A 27167-nucleotide genomic window follows, 5' to 3' on the forward strand; every position below is an offset into this window, starting at 1 on the left:
ATCTAACACAGTTCCATCAACACCCACATCCACATCTACCACAGTTGCATCAACACCCACATCCACATCTACCACAGTTCCAACAACACCCACATCCACATCTACCACAGTTCCAACAACACCCACATCCACATCTACCACAGTTCCAACAACACCCACATCCACATCTACCACAATTCCAACAACACCCACATCCACATCTACCACAGTTCCATCAACACCCACATCCACATCTAACACAGTTCCATCAACACCCACATCCACATCTAACACAGTTGCATCAACACCCACATCCACATCTACCACAGTTCCATCAACACCCACATCTACATCTACCACAGCTCCAACAACACCCACATCCACATCTACCACAGTTCCAACAACATCCATGGTGACAGACATGGCAAAATTGACCAGAACTACTCTCTCACAATCAATAATACACACAATACAATGTTTACCAGATGAGAAGCCCACATGTCCAAAATCTGCAATGTTTCTTGATGAAAATGGTTGTGAGAAATGGTATTGTTATTGTAAGTATCATCTATTTTTTGAATTGATTATTTTTATTTAAAACAGTTTTTAAATGATTAACGAGTCTCCTTTTCACCCCGACCCTATCTTCTTTCAGGCCAATGTCAAGTCTGGGGAGACCCCCACTATCTCACTTTTGGTGGTACACAGTATGATTTCTTCGATAATTGCACGTACACACTAGTTGAAGAACGAGTTCCCAAATACAATTTCTCAGTTCTAGTCGATAATTATTACTGTTTTGAGGGCCTGCCCATGTCTTGCGTGAGAGGGATAGTCATGTTTTACAATGAAAGTGTTGTAACTGTTACAGATGGGAGTCAGCACCTGGTAAGTACAATACAATAAACAGCAAATTTGGATTGTTTATTCCTCTAAGATCGTTAATTGTGTGAGACGTGACATTTTGAAATGGTTAAAATTGGACCCTTTAATAGAAAATATTGTACATAGGATATAAAGAGAATTAAATGTGAAACCAGTAAAAAGTTGTAGCATTAGAGAGTTGTTGCAGTTTGAGTGAATCAGAGAATGGTTGGCCTCTATAACAGCTCTTTTAAAGGACAATGCAGTAAGTTCCACTTGCTTGTCCTTTTCCCAAAGCAATGCTATTTTTCTCTCCAGACAATTATCCACCTCCCCTTTGAATGCCACACTTGTATCTCTCTCCATCACATCTTTAGGCATTGAAATCCAAATCCTAACTATTTGTTTCATGTAATTATTACTCTTGTCATATTGATTCTTTTGCCTTAATCTTCTTAACTTGGTATCCTCTGGTTTTTTTACCCTGCCACAAATGGAAATGGTCTCTCTCTAAATGCCCAACTGGATTTGTCATGATTTTAAACATTCTATAAATCTTGTCTCAAAATAAATACAAAAACAAAATACTAAAGATGCTGTAAATCTGGAACAAAATCAGCAAATGTTAGAAATACTCAATAGGTCAGGTAGCAAATGTGGAGAGAAACAAAGTTAATATTTCAGATCATTCACCATTCAGCAGAGATAAGGGAGGTGCAGGAACAGCAACCTAGGGGCATATTGTGTACAAATCATTGAAGTTGGCAATGCAAGTTCAGAAAGTGTTTATATGGGCATATGGGATCCTTGGGTTTGGTTTATAAAGGCATTGAGTAAACAAACAAGATAGTTCTGGTGAAGGTAATTTCTCTCTTCTTTCAACTTCTCTTCACTATGGAGAATAGCCAGTCTATACACAAATCTCAAGTAGCTCATCCCTGCAATCATTCTGCTAAAACATTTCTGCATTCTCCCTAAATACTTCACATCCTTCTTACATTATGGTGCAAAAAATTGGAGACAATTATCAAAGTGAGGCCACTACACAGTTTTATGAAGATTAATCATAACTTCTTTGGTTCTGCATTCTCCATTTGTGAAACCCAAGATCCCAAATGCCCCTTCAGACACATTCTCATTCATATTGTCACCTTCAGCAATTTGTGCATATATTTTTCCTAATGTCTGTTTGAGCACCTGCTGTAGAATTAGAAAGATATAAAATAGGAGCAGGAGCAGCATTCTTATTAAAGACAAATGCAAAATATTGATTTAGTTCTTTGACTATTTCCTGTGCTTTCAGCTGTAGATATGTTTTTTAGCCCCTACTCTCCTTCCACTTTTACATGCTTATAGAGGACTGCTGGATCTTTTTTTTGTTTTACCTGCTGGAGTCTTCTTATACTTAACTTTGCCTCCGTTCTTTTTCCTTTCTCACTTCCACTCTAGTCTGACTAAGCTTAGCCTAGTTCTCATTTACATTATCAACCTGACATTTGTCATACTTCCTCTTTTTTCTGCTTCAGCTGACACTCTATCTCCTTTATCATCCAAGGGGCTCTCCCTATGGTTGTCCTGCGTTGCCCTATAATACAACTGTGCATTGAAATACCTGAATCATTCCCTGTTTAAAGGTATCCCATTGTTCTAAGAATGATCTGTTCTCACCCCATTATAGTTGTCTTCCCTCAGATTAAATATATTAATCCTATAATGCTCCTTATTGCGTTCCACTTATAACCTAATCTTTGTGATACAATGATCACTATTACCTAAATGTTCTCATCCTGACAATTGATCCATTCATTTCACAGAACCATTTCAGAAACAAATCCCCTCTCTTTTACACTATTACTATTTCAGTCTATGTTATGATGCATAAGGCCCCAATTACCAATACTCTATCATTTTTGTGCCTTTCTCTAATATCCTACAATTTTGCTGCTGGATAGTATTCCTGGTGCCCATAGTACCTCAGTTATCTCTTCCATCGAAATAAATACATTCTGCCATCAGCCCTCTCAGAATACCAGATGAAATTTTATGTACTACCACTGATCACCTGAGATTAGGCTGGCTGGTCATAAGGAGTGATGTAAAATTGAGTGCCATGTTGGGCACAAAACTCATTAGCCACCTGCAACCTTTGGTATTCTGGTATTTTACCAAGATATTGGGTGTCCCACCAATCATATCATTGATTGAGGCCTCTAAGTGACCAATTATTGGCCACCGAAGGGCCTTCTCCTATCTCTGTTGGTATTTTACCCATTACAAGAGTGCACAGCATATAAGAGGTGAAATCTGACTGCTTTTTTTGTGGTCTGAGGAGATCCATCCAGTCTGGGTTCCCTGTGCTCAAAAGGGACCATGCACAGGTCCTCACATGATCTTCCATTCTGCCTTCACAAACTTGATGCTCAATTCCGCTTGCCACAGCCCAGATAGACCCAGGCAAACCACTACCTCTCCCATCCCCATTGACCTTTGAATCCAACTCGATGGCTCCTCAAGATTGGGAATTGCCAGCTGTCCCTATATTAGCCACTACCTCAAGCGTGCTGTTGGGACTGGATAGTTGCTGACCATCCAGGGCTGGGCTTTCTCCTAAATTATTGTCTCTCTCTGAGCCAATTGCTCATAAAACTGACATGGGATGACCTAACCAAGAGGAGGTGGGCTCACTCCAACTTTTCAGCCAGAGTGGGTATAACTGCCTCCAAATAATGCCCAGCCTATCTTCTCTCTGCAGCATTTTTATATTCTCCTTAATTATTACAAATCCTACTCCTCCTTTCTTTAGATTTCCATCTTTCCTGAACATTTTCTTTCCCAAAATATTCAGGACCAAGCTTTTATGCCACAATATATAGTTATTTTCCCCTGCAGTTCACAAACTGAACCTACCTTGTTTCATGCATTTTTTCACATGCACTAAAACAGCACTTGCAAACATGCAGGCATCAGTTTTATTACTATTGAGGTCTCACCTCCCCTAAGACCAGTTTCAATGACCCAGAAATCTAAAGTTCATTGACAGTATGGCTTATTTGGGTCACCGAACTGTCCAGTCATTTGCAGCAATATGGCAGCAGTGTTTTGGCATTACCTTTCTATCCCTTTCCCTCCCGTACCATCTCTACAGCCATGTGTTAATCTGCGCAATCCTCTTGTTTCTATACTCACTCATGCATGATACCAAAAGTGGTCAGAGATTACTATTTTTGAGATACCTCTTGATAGGTCCTGCTTCCTTTTCTGAATATGTCCATATAGCTGCACTGCCCATAGTGCCATGGACCCAGCTACGGTTACATTCCCCAGACAAATCGTCCACAACACCAGTATTCACAAATGAATATTGATTTGAAAGTAAGATGCACACATGGAGTCCCTACAATACATGCCTGATCCCACTTGGTAGTTCAGCAGTTACATATTCTCTCTCTGCCTTCACACTCTTAAAACTATCTTGAAATCTGCTCTCCACATAGCTCTTAGTTTGTGCATGCATAGCCGAGACTCCAGCTGCAGCTTAAGCCCAGAGGTCGAGCTGATAATATTCACTAACACATTGTTGTCCAGGACACAAGAAATGTCCTTAAATTCCCATATGGATCAGGATGTGCTTCTAATTAAACAGAAGTGACCTGCCACATCTCTATTTATTGGACTACTAACTAAATTTAGTGTAAATAAAACTTAAGACTTAAGACTTTAAAGACAAACTTAAAATATGAAACATGCTTTAATAACTCTAATTCTTTACCTTAGCTCCTCATCTCAATATATTTCCCTTTATAGAATCTTAAATTTTGTGAGTTCTGCTATTCCTTCCTCTTCTAACTGACTCTGACTTGCAATCACTCTTTCTATATCTGTCTGTGCTTCTTATCATTAGTTGTCATAGCATTCCTTTAGCTCTTTCGAGAAAAGAGGAGAAATGAAAAGTTTGGCAAGGATTGCTAGGTTTTAAGAAGGAGGCTTCTAATGTAGAAAATTGAGGTAATAGAACTGGAGAGTGTTTTACAATCCAGGTGGTTAGAGGCTTTCTGACCAACAGAGGGCAGCAGTGGAAGGGGCTGGGGCACAAAAGAGCAGAGTTGGAATGACTGGACTTTCAGAGCTAGGCAGCGGTTTAGGCTGATGGATAATAAAAAGGAAATAAAGATGTCGGAAGAACTATTGGGTGACAAAAATCAATGTAAGTGAGCAAGGATAGTGACATTGAATGAACAGAAAGTGATGTAAAATGGAAAACTGTAGCAGAATGTGTTTCAATTATCAGAAAATATTATGTGATTTACACTGAAATAGTCTAGTTATTTAAGGATTTTAACCCATTGTTCACCTTTACAGATAACTTTTGATGGAGACAATGTGGCTGTTCCCTATAGTTTGAATGGAATTGACATATATTCTAAACAGCAGACTGTATATATTTCTATTCCTGAAATACAAGCTATCATAATTGCTTTTGGAGATTCCTTTCAAATTAGATTATCACATCTCTACTTTCTGAACAATACTCAAGGACAGTGTGGTATGTGTACATTATCTTCAACTACTTGTATTCCTGAAAGATGAGATAAGAATCATACTATTTCTCTCAGAAAGATCACAGATTATTGTAAATGACAAAGGGTTTTTTTTCTCTCAAAGGCTCTTGCTTGGATGACGTTGATGACTGTATGAAAAGGGATAGGGAGGTGATGCCAAAACACTGCTGCCACATTGCTGCAAATGACTGGAAGGTTCCTGACCCAAATAAGCCATACTGTCAATTAACTCCTACAAATCTTGGGTGCCCTGGTCCAAAAACTCCCTCTCCAACATGTGAACCGGAAAAAACAATTTGTAAACTACTTTTGGAAAAGTATGTGAATGTTTCATTCATATTTTGCTTTTATCTAAATAAATACAAGAAAGAAAATTGCAAAGATAAAGACAAACTGATAAAATGCAATTTGCAGATATATAGAGAATATATATAGCAAGATACAATTGGTGAGTCCAGACCAAAGTGTTTGGTTAGAAGTTGGAAGGGACTATTTGAATCCAAGAGTTTATATTTTGTATTTCATAGTCTCTTGTCCAACTTATACCTCACGGTGTAATTGATGAAGAATTAAATTCAAACATTTGATGAGTTGGAGAACTCATGGTTCCAGATTTAACCAATATTTCAGCTGATCCTGGTGTTTGTATTGTGAAAAAAGTGTATGATATATAATTACTTATATATCTGTTATATATTAACATCATTTATTTTAGAGTTTGGATGTTGAAAAGTGGCACGTGGGTTTTGATCTGTGTACATGAGAAGGTTTAATCATTGACTTGTCAGTCTTTCTGGCGCCATGGTTTTTAATCAGAATAGGTCAGAGAACAGAGACTTGAGCTCTCCTGAAGTTGTATTGAAGTTACATTTCTTTATTTGTATTCTGGGAGCTTTACAATCAAAACATTGAAATTTATTATCTTACTTTTGGTTAAGAAGAATCAAGATTTTTGTTTAAGTAAACAATATCATAGATTGGAAAGATTTTGGTTACAATTTGCAGAAGACCTAGCTGAGGTTAGATGTAAGAAATATTTCTGTTTGTGAAATGAGTTAGTTCAGAATAGTAAGGAAATAGGTTATGGCAGTGTAAGGGTTTTAGTTTGAAAATTCCAGACTAAAGTTTTTGGTTAGAAGTTGGAAAGGACTATTCGAATCTAAGAGTTTATATTGCCCCAAAGCATAAATTTAATCTGTGAAATAATATAGTTTAGTGTTTATTGTGCTATAAAAGAATAAATGTCTTCAAAATTTTAATTTTCTTTGTTTTATCATTTACCATGTAGACCATTTCAAGATTGCAGGAAACTCTACAGTGAAGAAATTGATCGCTATTACCACACTTGTCTCTTTGACCATTGCCATACAAACTCAACAAAATTTGATTGTTCCAGCCTGCAAGCTGCTGCCATTGCTTGTAACGATAGAGGTGTATGTGTAGACTGGAGAAACTTTACAAATGGATATTGCAGTAAGGATAATTATAATCAAGCATTTTTCTAGAACTGAGAGACTATGTTTATCTGGAGAGGTTGAAATGATTGTGGCTATTTCCCATGGGAAAAGAAAGATTAAAGAGTGATGAAGGAAGAGACATTTCAGAATATCAAGTGTTTGATAGAGTAGATGTAAAGATGATATTTCCATTTGTAAGGGAGGGCAAAATTAAGGGCCAAAAACAGGGAATGTTAATGTTCTTAAAACTCCAGAATGCCAAGTGGTGCAGGTGTTCAAGAAAAGACAGATCTCATTTTCAGTCAGTATTTCACATATCTGCCATACTCTGCGAACATTCCAGAATTGCCCTATCACACCTCTGTTTAGGGTTTGAGCGTTCCAAATCTGTTTTATCACGATCAAGACCAAACTGCTGACAGTATCGCTTAGAACCTGGCTGATTAGACCACATTTATCTCTTGTCTTTCCAACACAGGAACCAGGAGTACATAACAGCTCCTCGACTTTGAATATGCACTTCCCACAGTTTTCTAGGAGTTAGTTTCAGTGGATGCAAAATCATAGAATGCATTCACTCACTTCCTGATGTGCACAAGGCACTGAGCTTCAGGTCTTCTCAGTTAAAAATAATTAAAAATAATAAAAACAATAATTAGGCCTCAGGGTGGAATTTTACCTGATTCCAGGTCTTGAGCCAAGGCAGTGATGTTACTTCCAACAAGTATGTCTTTGGGTCAATTGAGGCTCTTAAATGCATTTGAAATTTGTCGATGGTGTACAAGGTAGAGAAAGCAGGAGGTGAGTTATTCACCATAGAGTTTCTAGCCTTTCGCCTGCTCTTGAAGCCACTATATTTATATGGCTGATCCAAATCTGTTTCTACTCAATGGTAAATCTCAGGGTGTTGATGGTGGGGAATTCAGTGATGGTAATGCTATTGAATGTAAAGGGGTGATAGTTAGATTCTCTCATTGGAGGCGGTCCTTGTATGGCTCATATGTTGCTTAAATGTTACTTGACAGTTATCAGCCCAGACCTGTATGTTATTGAGGTTTTGCTGCATATAGATTGTGGAATGCTTCAATATTTGAGTTCCGAATAGTGCTGAACATGGAGCAACTGTCAGCGAACATGCCTATTTCTGATTTCACGTTGGAAGTGGTCGTGATGAAGCAGCAGATGGTATTTGGGCCTAGGAAACTACCCTGAAGACTTCTTGTAGTGATGGCTTGGGTCTGAAGTGATTGACCTTCAATAACCACGACCACCTTCCAGTTCCTGTGTATCCAAAAAAGTGGGCAGATCTCAAAGGCAGGTCTTCCTTTTGGATCAAGGCTGAATCTTGTTCTGAGCCATTGAACAGCCAAACCACAGTAAAAGTGGCTCATGGTGTCCCAGTTTTCATGGGTAAGGCCACTGTGTCCATGTAAAATAAAACCCTTTAAATAATCAAGTCCCAAAATGCAGCACACGAGTATTATGAGACAAAATTAGACTTCAGATCAAATGAAATGAAGTAGATGATCAAAAGCTTAGTCAAAAAAGTAGGTTTAAGAATCATCATAAAGAAAGGTAGAGATGTTTCATTAAGTAATTTCAGGATAAGTTAAGATGCTTTTGTACTATTTCAGAGTCATCCAGAAAGGAGTGCCTGCTATATAGTTAAATCATTAATTATAAAATACTCATAAGACAAGCTAGGATGTTTCTTTGATTTATTTTCTTTCACAAATTATAATGAAATTTTAGAAGTATCGCTGTGGTGTTTCATGGTCGTTTGTTCACAGGTGCCCATTTGTTATTTTCTAGAAACACTTTAATAAAATACATTCTTACACCTCACGTGTTTGTTTGCTTTTCAAGATTATACCTGCCCTGGAGGTTTCATTTATAAGGCGTGTGAAACTCAGGACAATGACCAGTGTGAGAATAAGTAAGTATTTCCACCTGTCACTCACACTCTGAGGGCATGGTATAATGAAACAAAGATTAACCATCATGACACTCAGGCATTGGATACGTGACAAAGGTTCCATCGCTCTGTTAAATGAATTATCTACCAAATTATTTCTCAGAAAAATATTCTGAAAAGAAATTGTGTTTTTGTTTTCATTTAACTTATCTAAAATGAGATGCAGAGGATGCAGATTGGTGACAAATTAAGCCATTTTCTTTTTCATGGGATATGTGCATCCCTGGTTAGACCAATATTTATTCCCCATCCTTAGATGCACTTGAGAAGGTGGTGATGAGCTGCCTTTCTGACCTGCTGTGGTCCATGTTATGTAGGATTGCCCACAGTGCCTTTAGGAAGGATGATGTGGAGGTGCTGACATTGGACTGGAGTGGATAAGATCAGAAGTCTCATGACACCAGATTACAGTCCAACACATTTATTTGAAATCACATGTTCTCAAAACGCTGCTCCTTCGCCTGGTAAAGGACTATAACCTGGTGTTGTGTGACTTCTGACCTTTAGGAAGTGAGATCCAGGACCCAGCAACAGTGAAGGAATGGCAATATAATTCCAAATCAGGATGGTGTATGTCTTGGAAAGAAACTTGCAAGTGGTGGTGTTGGTGAGTTTCCGCAGTGCATCTTGTAGATGGTACACACTGCTGCTGCTGTGCACCAGGGGTGGGGGGAGGTTGGGGTAAATATTGGAGGTGGTGGATGGGGTAGCAATCATGCAGGCTATTTTGTCCTGAATGGTGCAAAGCACCTGCATGTTGTTTGAGCTGCACTTATCCAGGCAAGGGGAGAATATTCCATCCCATTCCTGATTTTTGACCCTCTGTAGATGGTGGACATGCTTTGGAAAGTCAGGAGGTGAGTTGCTCAGTGCAGAATTCTCAAGAAGTTATATCCTCAGGGCATTATATCCTTTGCCTCTGATCTGCTCATGTAGCCAAAGTAGTTATATGTCTGGCCGAGTGAAGTTTCTTGTCAATGGTAAAAGATATCAAAGATCGACCTGACTTGCAAATGTGCCTTTCCTAAAATATTTTATGCAAATTAAATTAAACAGTCTATATAATTGATACTCTGGCTAAAAATTTGCTCCCTTTGACACGTAGGCATTTTGTAATATTCCCCAAGTGAGAGGAGCCCATTGTTTTCCCACATGGGCAAGGACATCATTATTTGTGTTTTCAAAGACCCAATGACAAACACTTGGGGAACTGTCTAAGCTTCTCACCATGTTCCTCCACAATACTTTCAATGGTGAACTGGACCATCCTTGAATACAACTCACAAACAAAAATACCAGTTCCCTACAACATGAGCAATGCCATTGAAATTTTGTGAACAGGATTCTGATGTGTTGGCTTCACTGTTAAAATAAACTTGATTTTCAGCATGCTGATCCCTGGCCAGAAATTATATCTTGTGTCAGAAAGCTGCTTTTGCCCAAAAGGAATGATACTTTCTGAAAACAAGACCACATGTGTTAGCTCATGTAAGTTGTCTTTTTTTTAATTTAACCATGAACTATTTGATAAATATGAATAGAAATTAAAGCAACACAAATTTCATTAGTAATTTGTTTAATCTGTTATTTGTGGAAATAAAATGCACTGATAGGAAGGTTATAACCTTATTTTTATAGGTGGAGGTTGCATTGACAATTCAGGAAATCCTAGAGAAGTAAGTGTTCATTTACTGATACATTTTTATCAGATCTACGTAGTTTGGCCAATAATGCCAGGGGCTAAATAGATTTTAGACAACCACATCACAAACATCTCATATCTATTTTATTGCTTTGAATTTACGATCTGTCGCTATCTGTTAAATACAACAATGAGGATATGATGTGTCGAATGGGCTGCAATCAAACGGTTGATCAGCAGGATAACTGTTAGCACATTTTTTTTTTGGTAAATCTATCTATTTAATAAACCAAGAACTACAATAGCACTTTAAACGTATTCTGTTGATCATCTACTTTTTGTAATTAATTTCCAATTAAGACCAAAGCTCCAGCTCCATTATCCTATGGGGACAAATAGGCAAGTGGTAATGAAAACTCCAATACAACCTCTTAAACAAAAATCCATTCAACACATCAGGATCAATCTATACCCAGACCATGTTCAATTGTGGTATGACACTTCCATGGAGGGCCTTCTACATAAAGCCTCAAGTTAGATGTCTACAAAATAAATGTAATTAAGCAAGAATCTAAATTAAACTGAAAATAAATCTAACCATAATGAACTTGCTACATATTTCTCACTAACGGGGTCTCCAATGTTCTGTTGGTTACATTAAGATCAGACACTGTCTTATTTCCTCCTTTTCCAAGCATCCTCCAAACTATGTTTTCTCAACTTCATCAAAGTACATTTTTAACTTGGTTGAACATGATCTTCCTTTCAAAACAAAATACCATGTTGACTCTGCCTGATTACCATGAATTTAGGTCTAAAGGGATCAAAGGGTATGGGGCGAAAGCAGGAACATGATCTTGAGTTGGATGATAAGCCATGATCATGTTGAATGACAGAGCAGGCTCGAAGAGCTGAATGGTGTACTCCTGCTCCTATTTTCGATGTTTCTATGTCTCCCTGCAATAACTTCTTCAGGAATAGCTTCCAAAACCTTCCCAACATCAGATATTAAGTTAATTTGCCCATAGTATTCCCACTTCCTGACTCCGCCTCTTTCTGATTAAATAAGTTACGTTTGCTACCTTCTAATCTAATGGCACCTTATCTGAATCTAGGACATTTTGGAAAATTAAAACCAATGCACCAATTATCTGAGCAACCACTAATTTTTCCATCAGGACCTGTGCACTAATTGGCCCGTAGCTCCAACAATTTATTCAGTGCTACCTCTTTGATGATTCTGATTTGCTTGAGTTCCTCCCTTCCATTTCCAGATTTAATGCGCTTCTGAGAAACAACTTATAACCTCAATAATGCAGACTGATGCAACATACCTAGTTAAATCATCCGCCATCTCTTGATTTTCCATAATCAGTCGCATTTCTATAGGACCAATGCTGACTTTGTTAACTGTAAATAATTTATAGAGACTTTTACTATCCATTTTTAAATTTCTATTTAGCATTCTCTCATACACTTTTTTGTTTATTAATTTCTTAGTCATTCATTTCTGTTTAATTATATTCTGTCAAATTTTCTGATCTGCCACCTGTTTTTTGCACAATTTTCTTTTTCTTTAGATGTGATACAGACTCTCTCTTCTACCACAGATGGAGCGTTCAGTCCTTGGAATTTTTCTTACTCTTTGCAATGTAGCTATTTTATGTGTTCTGAAATATCCCCTTAAATATCTACAATGTATCCCTATTGATCCACCCAGTTTACAATTCACTTTAGCCAGCTCTGCTTTCATAGCATGATAATTGCCCTTTATTTTAAAAAAAGTCTCAGACCTACTCCTCTATCGCTCAAACTGAATGTAAAATTTAATCATATTTTGGTTGCTGCTACCTATGATCATCTTCACTCTGAGATCAGAGTGTGCTGCATCATCTTGATGTGCTGTGCTCTGCACGATTAAAGCAGGCAATGAGCTGATGTGTTAGATGCTAAGGAATTGGAGAAATGAGAGCAGAGGAGGATGAGAACATTGGGATGGAGGAAGCTGTTGTCATGTATGACAGAGCACGGCTGTATCGGGCACTAATACCACATAGAACCTGATTAACACTCATTTCCAGTAGATGAGAGCTGTGTGCAACAGAAAATCTTGGAATGTACATTTGTCATTGATCAAGACACCAGCATTTTGGTTTGCATTGTGCGTGCCAACTGCAGCCTCTATTTTGTTTGTCTTCTTTTCTGCTGGCACTAAATGTAGCTCATGTTTCAAATTGCTTGCCAGTAAATGATGGCTCCTATTGCAGAACGACAAAATAGGGTACAGGAATGGGTACTGGGTACAGGGTAGTGGTGAACTAGAGCGGATGGTTATTTACAGGATGTAGCTAAGGACATTTAAATTGTGTTGTGTAATATGAGTTGTGAGTGTGAGGGAATATCAGCAATGCCAGCTGTGTCATGAGCAGTGTGGCTTTGTGGATACGGTGCCATTATGTTGCCATCGAAGGACAACAACTTTAGAATGCCATTGTTTGTCTGGATGCACAAAGACAGAAATGCCACGAGCAAACAGGTGGGTTTAGAGCGAGTGAGCATTGAGAGAGCAAGTGAACATCCCTGAGATGCAGCCTGATCCAATCCATGACCTGGGTGCATATCCCTGAGTATAAAGTGTACTTGCAGCATCATTGCATGATTGTTGTTGCTGTACACCAGGTGTAGCATTGAATTACAGAAGAGTACTGTACGTGGATCGCAGACATTTCATAAAGGTAATTACAGGCTGACAGTTGTTGGATACCAATGTCCATGTACAAAAGGGGGCATGTTGCTGGTGCCCATGGAATGAATCCTGAGATGTTGGTGCTTGATTTCCAACATGAAAGAATGAGCAATGAGCTGGAACCTGCAGGTACCCACGCTGACTTCCATATCAAGAATTGTTGGCATCTCATTTGCTCGTGGCAGATAGTAGGGTAGAAAGCTGCATATTCATGAGGTGAGATGTGCAGTTAATAAAGTTGTTAACAAGCAATAATCCCTATAAATAGGCAACTCACCACTGCTCATCTCAACACTCTGAGCTCAGTTTAAAATGCAATGAGTTAGTCCCAGTGTCAAGAAAGACTGCACTGGACTTTTCATACAATGCTCCCAGATTTCTCGCCACAGCTCCCATCATTCAGCCATAGGATTCCAACCTCCATCTTGCTGCCAAAAGCTCCGTAAGACAACCAGTAGGTTTAACCAATGAACCAATTGCTTTATTGTAAAAAGATGAATCTAATGTGCAAACAGCTTATTAATTCTAAGAAATCCTACTGAGGATAGACTGAAATCTACCACTGAGTCAGCTACCCAAAAGAATTAATTCTTTGAAAATTTTTCTGGATCTCCTCGTTTTTCAAAATAATTGGTCAGGAGATGAAAGTACCCGCTTGCAAGGAAAACGACTGTTGTTTCAGAAATTCCCTGCATTCATGTGATCCCTGAATGTAAGCTGGATAAATATCCCTCCCCAAGGTACAAAAATAAAGATGGTTAATACATTTGGAAATGCCTCATTGGTCACTTATTAATATTTGTGTGTTTCCTTCCTAGGAAGGAGAAAGATGGTCTCATCCCACAAATTCATGTACCATCTTCATGTGCTTGAATTCTCAAGTTGTAATTACAGAGAGACCATGCTGTTGTAAGGTTGGTAAAGTGTTTTGTTTCTACCTACCAGGTGTCTCTTACTCTTGCATCTTGCGGGATATTGGTAAACACAGAACAATGGTTCAACCAAAATATTTGAAGTGGATTTATTGTAATGATGATTATTGGATAAATACACATGCTATTTTGAAACATAAAGAATTTGAAGTAAAGGAAAATATCCTTATATATGGATCATTTATATCATGTTTCATGTTTTTGAAAATATTTAGAAATTCATAAACCTTCATTTATAATATATTTGATGTAAATATCACCCTAGGCCAGTGGAAGGATAATCAATATCAAGCCAGAAAGGGAAAGATTAGGATGATTGATTGAAGAGATGGGTCAAGAACATTTTTCACTAGTTGGAAAAGAAAGTGGAGAGGCAGAGAGCTTAGAGAAAGACCAGTTGGCTGACAGTTGTGCAGTTAAGGGAAGTTAGCTGATGAATGGAGTTAAAATGATAAAGGCCACAAATGTATGAAGTCAGCTGAGAGGATGAAGAATTATTTGTAGGTCAGCGAGGAGAGGGGTGATGGTGCTTACAACAGGCTATACTGGTAACCTTTCACCATTTAGAGTTTATAGAATGTGAAGGCAGTTAGCATGGAAATCAATGGAAGAAAGTGCAGCTGATGAACGCATACAGTGGTTTCAGTAGCATAAGGGATAATATTCAGTTTCAAATATATAATAATAAACAAAAACTATCAGTTATATTTCTTAGCATTTAGATTTTGGCCTATGATTTGATTGATACAAAATTAGTTACACATGATTTGTAGCCCATTACATGGGAAACAGATAAAAGAAGTAAGGAATTGCTTGTGTACTATCATTATTTTATTATTAGAGTAAAGAATTGAATTAATTTTTCTGCTCAGCTTATAACAATGTAAAAGGGGAAAAAAAATTAACACATTTTCCTGGAACTGGAAACAAAACAGACTCTTGTTTCGGCAGAAAAATCAGATAACTGCAAATATTTATGAATATTTTCAGGGTTTTGCATGACTCTTGTTTTTCATGTTCAAATATTCTTCACAGTAGTAACTATGTGACATTAATTTTGTTTGTTTAGAATGAAAGTTTCTGGGAGGAAGATTACTGCTCACATTGGTGTCGCAATGAAACCATTGGTAATCATTGATTTCTTTCCAGTAGAGCAAACACCTGCAGATGGTGCAGAAATCTAAAACAAATAAAAGCGGAAATTGTTGGAAAAAACCGACAGTCTGGCAGCAGCTTTGGAGACAAAACGGAGGGAATCCTGTTGAACTTTGACCAGTTCTGAAGAAGGGTCACTGGTTTCAAAACATTAACTCTGATTCTCTCTCCACAGATGCTGCCAGACCTACAATCCCTACAGTGTGGAAACGGGACCTTAGGCCCAACAAGTCCACACCGACCCTTGCAGCATCCCACACAGACCCATCCCCCTATAACCCACACACCCCTGAACGCTACGGGCAATTTAACGTGGCCAATCCACCTAGCCGGCACATCTTTGGACTGTGGGAGGAAACTGGAGCACCCAAAGGAAACCCACGCAGACACGGGGAGAATGTGCAAACTCCACACAGACAGTGTGCCACCCCAGGCACAGTGCTGGGTTTCTCCAACAATTTCTGTTTTAATTTGTTTCAGACATTTTAAAAAGAACAATCTTGGTTACTTATTGAACATTCTTTCCTACTCTGTGTTAAAATCAATGCTTCGATAATGATGTTATAGAAAGGAAATTGGGTTCCAAAACTTCTGGTTTTGCTTAGTGATTAACTATATTGTTCAGAATGACACATACACATAGGGCAAAATTTAATGACCACTTAAGGATGATATCCTATCACCTCTGGGATTCATCCACTGCTTGGTCGCAATATTGTTATACAGGTAATCCAAAATACAAACCTGGGGATCCCAGCAGGAGGATGGGGACTCACTCAGAGGCACTCGCTGCCTATTCAAGGCATTTAGTGTCAGGAATGGGAGATGGAGGGAGCCCCTTCCCCTTATGTCCAATTTCTACTTTCCATCCCTCCCAAACATGTCCCACTCCCAAATTACATATCCCCACCATCAGTGACCCTCACCCTACCACTCCTGTCCCACCTTCACTAATCTTTGTTCTGGATCCTTTTTTGATCTGGGCCCTCTAGGCAATGCATTACCAGCAGATACCGCTGCTCCCAAAGGCATTGATGGCAATGGAGAGCTGCCTGTTTCTGGTTAACCAGCAGCATTCAGAGTAGGTGGCATTTCCACCTTCAGCTCCTTAATCCCAGCAATTTCTGGGCACAGAGAGGGGATATCTCAAGTGTGAAAGCCAAACTCTGCTAACAGCTAATTCCTTACAGGAGGGTAAAAGAGTGCCATCAATAACCGTATTATAGTAGCCATTCTGCAGGATAATGGTTACACTGATCAGATGATCGATCACAGTAAATCTTGAGGTTGGTTGGCTCGCTGAGCTGGTTTGTTGTTCCGCAGATGTTTCGTTACCGTGCTGGGTAACATCATCAGTTACCAGCGTGGTAACGAAACGTCTGCGGAACAACAAACCAGCTCAGCAAGCCAACCGATCTCAACACCCACAACCCAAGCTACAGATCTACTCCAAAACCTTACAGTAAATCTTACAAACTCATGGACAGGCCTAAAGCATTTAGTCCTGAAAAGTGCCCAGTTTACCTTAGGTTACTTTGGAAGTGTAAAATATCCGGAAAGTTTGAGCAACAGGTAAATTCAGCTGTTTCACTTTGCTACTCTGAAGTAGCAACATGAGTAGAGTTCACCAGTAACAGGCTGCTGCCATCAACTCAAAAAGACATTCTGCCTACCACACAAATGGGTAATGTGGTATATGAATTTCAGTGCCCATGTGATGTATGTAGGCCATATGTTCCAAAGACTGACAGATTGTAACAACGCTGTATCCCTTTGACTGTTCTTTACATGCAGAAAGAATACATATAGAGACCGCACCTGTTGAAACTCAACAAAACAGTCGATAGTCATTGTCTGGTTTATTTCTTCGGACAATGACTTGACCACTCAGAATTCTGCCTGATTTAAAATTTCAACAGAGCTTGGCTGTTTACTGTCAGTCATTATTAACTGGTATATTATCCATGTAAATGACCTATCAAAAGTAAATTACTGACAAATCAGCCAAGTCCTCATGTTCAGGCTAAATGTCTTTTTTACTTTTTCTTGCAAATTATCTTGATAAACACACAACAAAAAGCATTAGCAAAATCTTTTTTCAGCAAACTCAAATTCTGAATTACCACATAACAATAAGTAGAGATATGTCTACCCAATTACCTAACAAGATGATGCCTGAATCATCTAACTTCCTACCAAACTTCTTAGCAAATTCTAAAAGTATTTTTTTTCAATGTTCAACAATAGTAGAAATATTTCATTTGCATTTCTCTGAGTTTTAGTTTTAATTGAACCGTTACTCCTCTTTTTTCATAGGCAATTGTAAAATGTCATTTACTTCCAAACATATCATAACCAAAAATTCAAGCTGTTCAGCAGAAGTTACAATGACAAAATGTGAAGGGAACTGTCCTGGACGTTTTGAGTAAGTGCTTTCATGTAATATTTTCATTATAATTAAGACCCATGAAATATTATGGGTCCAGTAAATAATGCAGACTAATACAATAACAAACAAGATTAAGAATTTACCAGAATTGACAATGTGAAGATTGAAGTAGATGTAAAGGATAATTCACCATTTTTTCAGTTTGGCTCCCATATCCAGTATCCCAGACTATAACATACATTTCAGCAACTATTTCATTCTGAGGTCTACTCTAATTATGGCCATTACAGCCTTGCGATCTTGGTCAGTTATGTCAATGCCTCTTCTTAATTTAACTCCCATAATCCAATGAAGTATTCTATATTCTCCAGAGTACTGCTCAGGGCTCTTTTTCTGATGCTGAAGAGCCCAATTAACAAATTATCCTCTAAATGTTTTCTCTTAAACAACTGGGGTCTCCCTCATCCCGTCTTCAGACTGCATGCCCTCTTATGCTTTAACAACTGCATCGGTCTTCCAGCTTGTTTGCGACTGGGGCTCTATATAATTTTCAGAATAACATCTCAACATTTAAATACAACTAAAGTAGTAACATAATCCTTTGTAGTGTGTGCTTTGTTCGCAGCACCATTTTAATGTCATGCCTGAGCTTCATATTTCATGTCCTTACTATGACAAGTTCACTCACTTTCACCACCATATTAATGCCTAGCTCAGATCCAACTCCTCACCCACTAAAATGGAAATCTCAACCACTATCTTGTTGCTTCTAGGCATTATTCTAGTGTTCTCTGTACCTTAATATATCTGTCATCTGTTAATGCGAATCTGTATGAAAATAACTTTAAAATGCCCTTAGGAAGAAAGGATACATTATATAATGTGATTCTGCTCCTGCTTCAATTTTGTCTGTGAGTTTGGTCAGGCAAAGTAAAATCTACCAACACTATGCAGGCTATTATTAATTAAATTATTTTCATAAAATGTTCACTTCAATTTCATTTCTGATGACAAATGGATTTAGTTTTCCAGTTATCCCAAACAGGTACATTCAAATATAGAAATAAGATTTGCCTGTTTCTGATCGCTAGAATCTCCTCAATATTCAAAATAAAGCTTTAAAAAATACTGGGTTACAGACAACAGTGCACCTAAAACTTGGCCTATATGCAAACTAGCCCATGGTGTAAAAAAAAGTGTTATATTTAAGGCAAATGGTTGCTGAAATGTCACACAGATGTATGCTAGATTTTGCCACCAGTGGTGACATGCCTGTGCTTACTGAAGACGATAAGAAAAGCTGCCCACAAAGACCTAATGCTTTCTGCAGTGCAGGCCTCTCCTTTCTGAAGGCAAGTTGAGGGGCTCTCCAGGTATCCTGTAACAGTAATATCACCCTGCAGGACAGACAATCATATTAAAAATTCTTTCACAAAACAATGCAGGAACAGAAACAAATTGAAACATTTCACTTTCAGCATTTTTTGTATTAGTTTGGGACATAGAGATGAGATTATGGAAGAAGATAAAATATATAAATGAAACAAAGAACTGCAGACACTGGAGATCTGAAACAAAAACAGAAATTGCTGGAGAAACTCAGCAGGTCTGGCAGCATCTGTGGGAAGAAAGCAGAGTTAACATTTCGAGTCCAGTGACTCTTCATTGGAACTGTTAGCAGCTAAGAAAATGTGGTATTTATGCTGAAGCTGAAGTTCGGGGAGGGGACGGGAGTGGAAGAGGAGAGGTGAACAGATAGGTGGAGATGGAGCCCTGAAAGAGAGAGATATGAAAGGGTAAATAAACAAGGAGATTATGGATAGTGGCACAGGACAGAAGAAAAGCTGAGTAAGGAGTAATAAGAGCTAAGAGTAGGAGAAAATGGGTATATGCAACCCATATAATATGCTAAAAGGCCTAGGAGTATGTGAGAGCGGGTAACTGTGCTAAAAGTCATACCAGGACCAGGTGTGAAGTGAAGATAAAAAACATGGAAGAACGCAACCAGACTCTAAAGCAATTGGACTCGATGTTAAGTAGTACATAATATATAAATACATTATATTTTACTGTTTTAAAACATGGATAGTTTCTAATCATAATGAACATCCAACAAACATGAAAGCACTTTTTCAGAGCCAGTGAAGCTTTTTGGCAATAATTATGAACATTGCACACTTTTGCAAACGCAGTTATGCATTATTCAACAAGGTGTAAGTGTTTCAAGGGTTTCTACACCAAGGAAAGGGCTTAAAAGTGAAGTCTTGACAGTTCATTAATTCTAACTGATTACCTTCAAGGGAAAGCTCAACAGTGTAACCTCTCTGTCTAAGCCTAAAATCACTGTGGGCAACATCCATGGGCACGTGCGCAACTCCAGAAGTTGCCGTCGGTCACAGAGAATGAAAGCCGACTGTTTCACTATCATTACTGCCGCAAAATCCAGGGTGTGGTTCAATTCACTACAACATTTAATACTTCTAATCATGTTGTCAATATGCATTGCTGATATATCACATAATCTATTCAACGTACTCTTTGATTCCCAAGTTACCTAACATGCATGTGTGTTGTCCCTGTTGATTTGAAGCATTTGGACTGATTTTTTTTTGCTGACCTCTTATTTTCCAGATTTGACACTATTACAGACACCATGATAAAGGAGTGCAGCTGTTGCCAACCTACAAATATTCAGAATATGACAGTGAATCTTAAATGTGAAGATGGAGGCAGCATACCATACACCTATACTTACATTACGGCATGCAAGTGCATCGGCAACACTTGTAACAGCCCATTCTCTGTCTAATTTTTTTTTGTTGTTGGGTGCAGCCTTAAGTGTGCAACTCCATTGTTTCCATTTGTGTGGCGACAAACACCCCTCTCATGTAAGCGGCTGGTTTGTGCTTAGGTTGCCCAGAAACCTGGCGCTTACTGTGCAGTCACATAGTTCAGATAGAACACTGATTATACCAATACACCTGCATTTTAAAAAATTTATTGCTCTTCAAAACTAAAATTAAATCAAGCTTTCAGTTCTCATCATAATGATTTTCTTTGTGTACCACTTGTCAGGAAGAAATGCCTTGGTAGAAATGTTACAGAACTGCTTTTTATTAAGGTATAGGGGGATTTTACAATATTTCTATCATACCTTATAAACTTCTGAGAAATTAAAACCAATAATTGCATACAATTAATTCACCTATGAAGTCAGTTATTTCAAAATGTGATTCATTTTGAAAAACATATAGGGCATAAATTCTCTGAAGCTCACCTTTAGTAGAATGTAGACTGCACTTTCTAACCATAGAAAACATCTAACAAACTTCCATTGTCATAGCAGATCATTCAGCCCATTGAGTCCGCACTGACCCTCCAAAGAGCTTCCCACCCAGATGCACCCCACCTATCTCTGTAACCCCACATCCATCATAGCCAACCCACACACCCCTGGACACTATGGGCACTGTAGCATGGCCAATTCACCCAACCTGTACATCTTTGGACAACAGGAAGAAACCAGAGCACAACCACGCAGACACAGGAAGAACGTTCAAATGCCACATAGTCATCCAAGGGTGGAATCAAACCTGGGTCACTGGTGCTGAGACAGCAGTGCTAGCCACTGTGCTGCCCAGATAGGTGGACTGATCCTTCACTGCATACAACTTTAAACTGTGATAAACACTTGACTGACAAAACTCTGGTGGCATCATGTGATTAGGCATTATTGTATTGCCTGTGGTTAATAACAATATGGTGTAATATTTCAATGGGACAAATCGGTGAAAAATTGGTTCAGTAATGTTGTACTGCCTCTAGGCAAACTTAGAATTTATATGTCTATCAAAAAATATAGGAAGAATCTGCACCGTTTTTCTCAAGTAAGTTGACAACAAATATTAAACTTTTGACTCCGTCACAACCACATTAAACTTGGGATTTCACAGCTTTAAAAGGAGGTGGTGCTTGAAGAACCCCTCAGGTATAAAAGCCGACTGAGAAATTCCGAAGTGTAGTTGTGATTTTTTGTGCAACAGACACATGGCTGACAAAGATAATACACATCTATTGTTCTAACACATGGCCTGTGATTCTACAATGAACCAGTTGTGACAGGCCATATTAGATTTAACAATGAGTAATGAGTCAGATTCAGTTAATTGCTTAACTGTATGTGAAAGACTGACATATATATAGTAGCTTCCATGGCTTCAGGCCAAACCAAAGTGTTTTGGCAGATCTTGAAACATTTTTGAAGTGCAGTTATTGCTATATTAGGAAACATAACAACAAATTCATTTATAGCAAGTTCTCTTGATAAAGCAATTAGATAATAACCAGATAATCTGTTTCACAGGGTCATGCTGGTTGGAGTACAAATGGTTGTCAGGCCATAAGGAGAACTCTCCTGCATTTCTTAGACAATTGCTATGGGATCCTTTACGTGCATTTTAGAGGGCAGGCAGTATGGAGACTGGGGTTTAATATCTCATGTGAAAGGCAGCACACCCCTTGCCCACACCCACCACACATCTCAGTGCAGCACTGCTTCATTACCAGTTTAAAGGGTCAGCCTATATTTTATGCTCAAGTCTATGGAGTAGCAAGAAAGCTCCACTGAACCACAATTGAAACACATAATAGTGTCTTAATAATCACAATTACTTTAGGATTTTTCTTTGAAGCTTGCTTACACAGCCAAACTATGAGTTGCCCAATTAATACATCCATTGGAATCAGGATAATTTTATTCTCTCTATGGGAATTAATGCCAGCACAAGAGAAAGCAGTTGGTGCAAGTGACTTGTGCACTTTAACACTGCAATACTAAAACCTAAAACTTAACTTCTGAAAGGTACCGATGTTTATCATTTTTAAACATTAACTTTCCTCTTTATTTGATTAAACAATGAAAGTATGAAATGCTAGATAGAATACTTTAAGAATTCTTCTTTTACTTAGTGCAGTTGTGTAGCTGATTTCTTAAAGAGTTATGGGCACTGAGTGAAATAATGAATTTCATACCCTTTTTTATCAATTGCTACACTCGTTACTGTTAGATAGTAAGATAGAACACCTTATCCAGTTCGGCACACATGGGCAAAACTGTGCATTGAGCATTGACCAGGAAGCTTTACTGAAACAGATATAGCAAACAACTTATCAAAACAAAAAACCAAAAGAACTGTGGATGTTGGAAATCAGAAACAAAAACAAATTGCTGGAAAAACTCAGCAGATCTGGTAGCATCAGTAGAGAGAAATGGGAGTTAACGTTTCCGGTCCAGTGACCCTTCTTCAGAATGGAACTGCAAACCAATTCTTGGGTGCAACATGTATGAGCTCTGTGTAAGCCTATGCAGGCAGTAAAATGATGGACCCCAGTCTGCAAAGATCTGAAAAAATTAATACGCGATAATATGTAATTAGCACGCCTACCATAATGATGTATGAGTGCTTGGTGGAAGAGTAAGGTAGGAGACAAACCCCAAATCATAGAATCCCCAGTGTGGAAGCAGACCATTCAGCCCATACCAACTCTCTGAAGAGCATCCCACCACCCTACCATTCCTGTAACCCTGCATTTCCCATGGCTAATCCACCAAACCTACACATCCCTGGATATTATGTGCAATTTAGCAGGACCAATCTACCCAAACTGTACATCTTTGGACTGTGGGAGGAAACCAGAGCACCCAGAGGAAACCCATGTAGACACGGGAAGAACATGCAAACTCCACACAGTTGCCCGAGAGTGGAATTGAACCCAGGTCCCTGGCGCTGTGGGGCAGCAGTGATAAACACTGAGCCACTGTGCTGCCCAAATTAGCCAATCTCTTTGGGGAAGCTTGCAGATTTTAGAAGAAGGGTCTAAGCCCAAAACATCAGCTTTCCTGCTCCTCTGATGCTGCTTGGCCTGCTGTGTCCATCCAGCTCTACACCTTGTTAACTCAGATTCTCCAGCATCTGCAGTTCCTACTATCTCTGCAGATTTTAGTGATGTTTGTCTGCCCCCAGGTGGCTCAGGGCAGTTGTTGCTTTATCGTATTTGAGAGAAACTTGACATATCCTGGAATGGTGAGACCTCCTCTGCCGGTCCTCCAGGAAGAGGCATCCTTCATGCAGACGACCCCTGTCCACCAGGACCTCCAGGTTCATGTCGGAGAAATGTGATGCTATTTTCCCTTTCTCAAACATCTTTGGAAAGAATGTCCTTCAATGAGCAGGGCAGCTTGTGAATGCCAGTGCTCATCCTGGATGTACAGCGGCCTTTTAAATATGACATGACTGCCAGGGATGCCAGTCTGCCAGGGGCTATCAAGTGAGTAACCGGTTTTTCCAAGAACATTAGGCAGGAGCATGGGGTTAGAATACATAAGAGGATCACCATAGGAGTGGGTAGCTCTTTAATGTGGTGCGTTTGGTAAGACATCTCGCCAGGTTTTATGGAGAGAAACCCTCCATGAAATCTGATGAAACTGACAGAGAAAAAAAATCATAAGGTTCAGCCCCAAATCTTTCAAAACATTTCATAACTAAATGATCTCTCACTAGACTTTGGCCTCACAACTCTTCCCTACTCTAGTATTTCCTCTGTCTTAGTGGCAGGGTAATCTGACCAGAGCATTGCACAGTTTCACATGTATTTAGTGCTGATTTCGCCATATAATCCAACATTATTTGCTTCATTGATTATTCTATCTCTAAAAGTGAACCCCTGTCACCATTCCAATTGTAGAGCTTGTATGTTATAGTGTTTAAGCAATATAGAACACCACTATCTAACTTCATTCATGCTCTTCTGCTCATGTTCAGACTTCACGCATGCCAATGTTGCAGTCTCATAAATGCATAGGCATTTTTTTTAGGTTACCACAGTTAGCGGGGAAAGTGAGAATAGAGGCTGCTTCACCACAGGCAAAATGTTGAGGGGCCAGGAAAATCATTTGATGTGGTCTCCAATTATTTAAATTGGCTGCCCACCTCCATTCATCAGTTAGCTCTTCCACACTTAGCGGGGACAATTGCCCCCTACGTCCATGGGCTCAGTAAATTCCCACCCTCTCTACAAATTTATGTGCCTTATTTTTACCTCCACATCTCTTGTGGAGCATCTTACGATGCCCACTTTTGAACATTCATACCCACAAGATGCAGAGCATTCCCTCATTAGTACGCAATCTCCACAGATTGCCACTAACAGTAGCCAGCAATAAATGACCTATTACAAGTCTTGACTAATAAAGTCTCTTTCTGTTTTACCAATATCTCTCTAACTTACCGATGTCTACATTTTATTTTGATGCAATAGACAGTGAGTTTTGGGCATTGCGGCCTTTTCAGTTAAAACTTCATTCACATAATGTCTTTAAAAATAAAACATCCTGAGGCATTTTAAAAGAAAAGTTGTGAGAAGAGGCAACAAGGTGTTTGCCCACAGGCTGGAGAGCTGTCTGCCAAATTAAAAGCAAGTCAGGCACTTAAACTGCCAACAATAGTTCTCTGCTTGGATCAAGAATTCCAAGAGCAGAAATCCCAATCAGATGCCAATAGCTCTGTGGAGCAGCAGTGGTGCCAGACAGGTACAACGCACATCTGAGGCCCATGATCATGGACAGGGCCATGCAGGCACTGGTAATAGTTGACAGGAAGGGTTGATTTCACCCCCACCTTTGCAATGCTGGGTGTCTCAATCAGGCCTTTGAACAAAACCCCCACCGGAAGCCTGTAAGCAAGCTGGCACAAGCTTGTCCATCGTGCACTCCACATGGCAAAACCTGGCCAGTTGCTTGGCTACAACCAGCTGCAGCAGGCTGAGGCCCTGAAGTGAGCATTAATCGTTCCCACTGGGGGGCTTCAATTAGTGACTGGGCAAGGAGGCCATCCACCATGAGGTTAATCAGGGCAGAACAAAAACAGAAATTGCTGGAAAATCTCAGCAGATCTGGCAGCATCTGTGCAGAGGAATCAGAGTTAATGTTGTGTGTCAAGTGACCCTTCCTTAAGTTAACTCTGATTTCTATCCATAGATGCTGCCAGTCCTGCTGAACATTTCCAGCCATTTCTGACTTTGTTTCTGATTTACACCATCTGCAGTTCTTTCAGTTTTTAATCAGGGCAGAGGCAGAGAAGTGGTGGTGCTCCCTCCCCACTCCCAATGTCCTCCTTCCTGTTCCATTGCATTTCACACCACCAAACTTACCAAAGGGTGACTGAAAGTCTGAAGATCAAAATGCAACTGGAGAAGATTTGTTTCAAATGAAGGAAGAGATAGAAGAGTTTGGGGATCGAGAGTGGTTTAGGAGGAGGCTGCAGGACAAGGTGGAGATAAACTCTATAGAAAGTTAAACAAGGATAGGGATTTAAAGTTCAACAAGCTCGGAGTCAACATGGCTTGGAGGCCGGGAATGCTCAATAGGCAAAGAGGCAAAACTATGCAGCCTTGAATTGGGAGAAGTTTTGTCTTGAAACACAAGTCTTGAGTTGAACAGCCTGGCAACACTGCACGCTGTTTTACTGAACCCAGGTGGGACGTCATGGAGCGAAAGAGCAAACAAACTGTTTAGTTATTTACAACGAAATATGCTTGTCAGGAATTATGACCGTGGAAGGGAAACTAACTTCAAAGAACGATAATTGAACTCAGTTTAATAAAAATGTTTTCCATGAGAGATAGGAGAGGAGCTAACACCTAATTTTAGTTCCAAGAAATAAACTAAGGAAAATCGTGGAGCTATCTGCTCTGTACTGGCAAATGGTAGGCAAACTTTAAAATAGACCATGTACGTTTAGGAGGCAGAAGCTAAAAGTAGTTAATTGTTAATCTGTCTAGACATTATCAATATTAATTTGGCATGATAAATACACACAGGAATACAATGCACTAGCAAATATATTATTACTTTTTATAGATCAGAAAAGCAGCAATGTGAGTGAAAGGTTTCTCAAGGACATGTTTTGCCCGATCAACAAGCTGTTGCAATGATTGCTGGCATTGAAATGGAGTCTGCTGTAGAAATCCTAGATTTCACAAACAGTGTATTGCTCTCTGAATAAATATTATGCATATCAATCACTAACTTTAACAAGTAGTTTTAAATGAGGTCAACTTATTGTCAGCAGCAAGGAGAAAAAAGTAAAGAACAAAACTGGATGTTGATAATAATTTCTACAAATCTAACATTTAACATCATTTGCCAAAAACTATTTTCAGCTTATTTTAACCTATTTCCTCTATTTCTCTTAACTTTTTGTTTTAAATTTATAATAAGCGATTACAAATCAAAAATTTTTGGGATGGATTGCCAGGTGTTTGAAAGTGTACTTGGTTCAATCATGACCAATCCCTTTTTTATTGTCCAGCTTTAGTTGTTGAAATTCATAATAATTCCTCTTATGGTTACTTTTGCCATGCAACTGTGTATTGGCTTGTTGTTCCTGCCTTTATCCGGCCTGTGAGTGAG

At 39.0% G+C, this 27167-nt stretch overlaps 1 protein-coding gene across 1 annotated transcript; it reads left to right on the plus strand.

The window, feature by feature from the left end:
- The first annotated feature begins 204 nt into the window (after positions 1-204).
- On the plus strand, positions 205-20898 carry LOC109912414 (norrin cystine knot growth factor NDP). Its single transcript, XM_048610220.1, has 12 exons — positions 205-536; positions 635-867; positions 5203-5386; positions 5506-5719; positions 6691-6875; positions 8726-8795; positions 10222-10322; positions 10473-10510; positions 14041-14136; positions 15224-15281; positions 17626-17734; positions 20330-20898. Exons 1-12 carry the CDS (start codon positions 389-391, stop codon positions 20505-20507), a joined length of 1614 nt encoding a protein of 537 aa, XP_048466177.1. The 5' UTR covers positions 205-388; the 3' UTR covers positions 20508-20898.
- Positions 20899-27167: the final 6269 nt, after the last annotated feature.

The sequence above is a fragment of the Rhincodon typus genome, chromosome 22, assembly GCF_021869965.1.
Source record: "Rhincodon typus isolate 14 chromosome 22, sRhiTyp1.1, whole genome shotgun sequence".
Lineage (NCBI taxonomy): Eukaryota > Metazoa > Chordata > Chondrichthyes > Orectolobiformes > Rhincodontidae > Rhincodon > Rhincodon typus.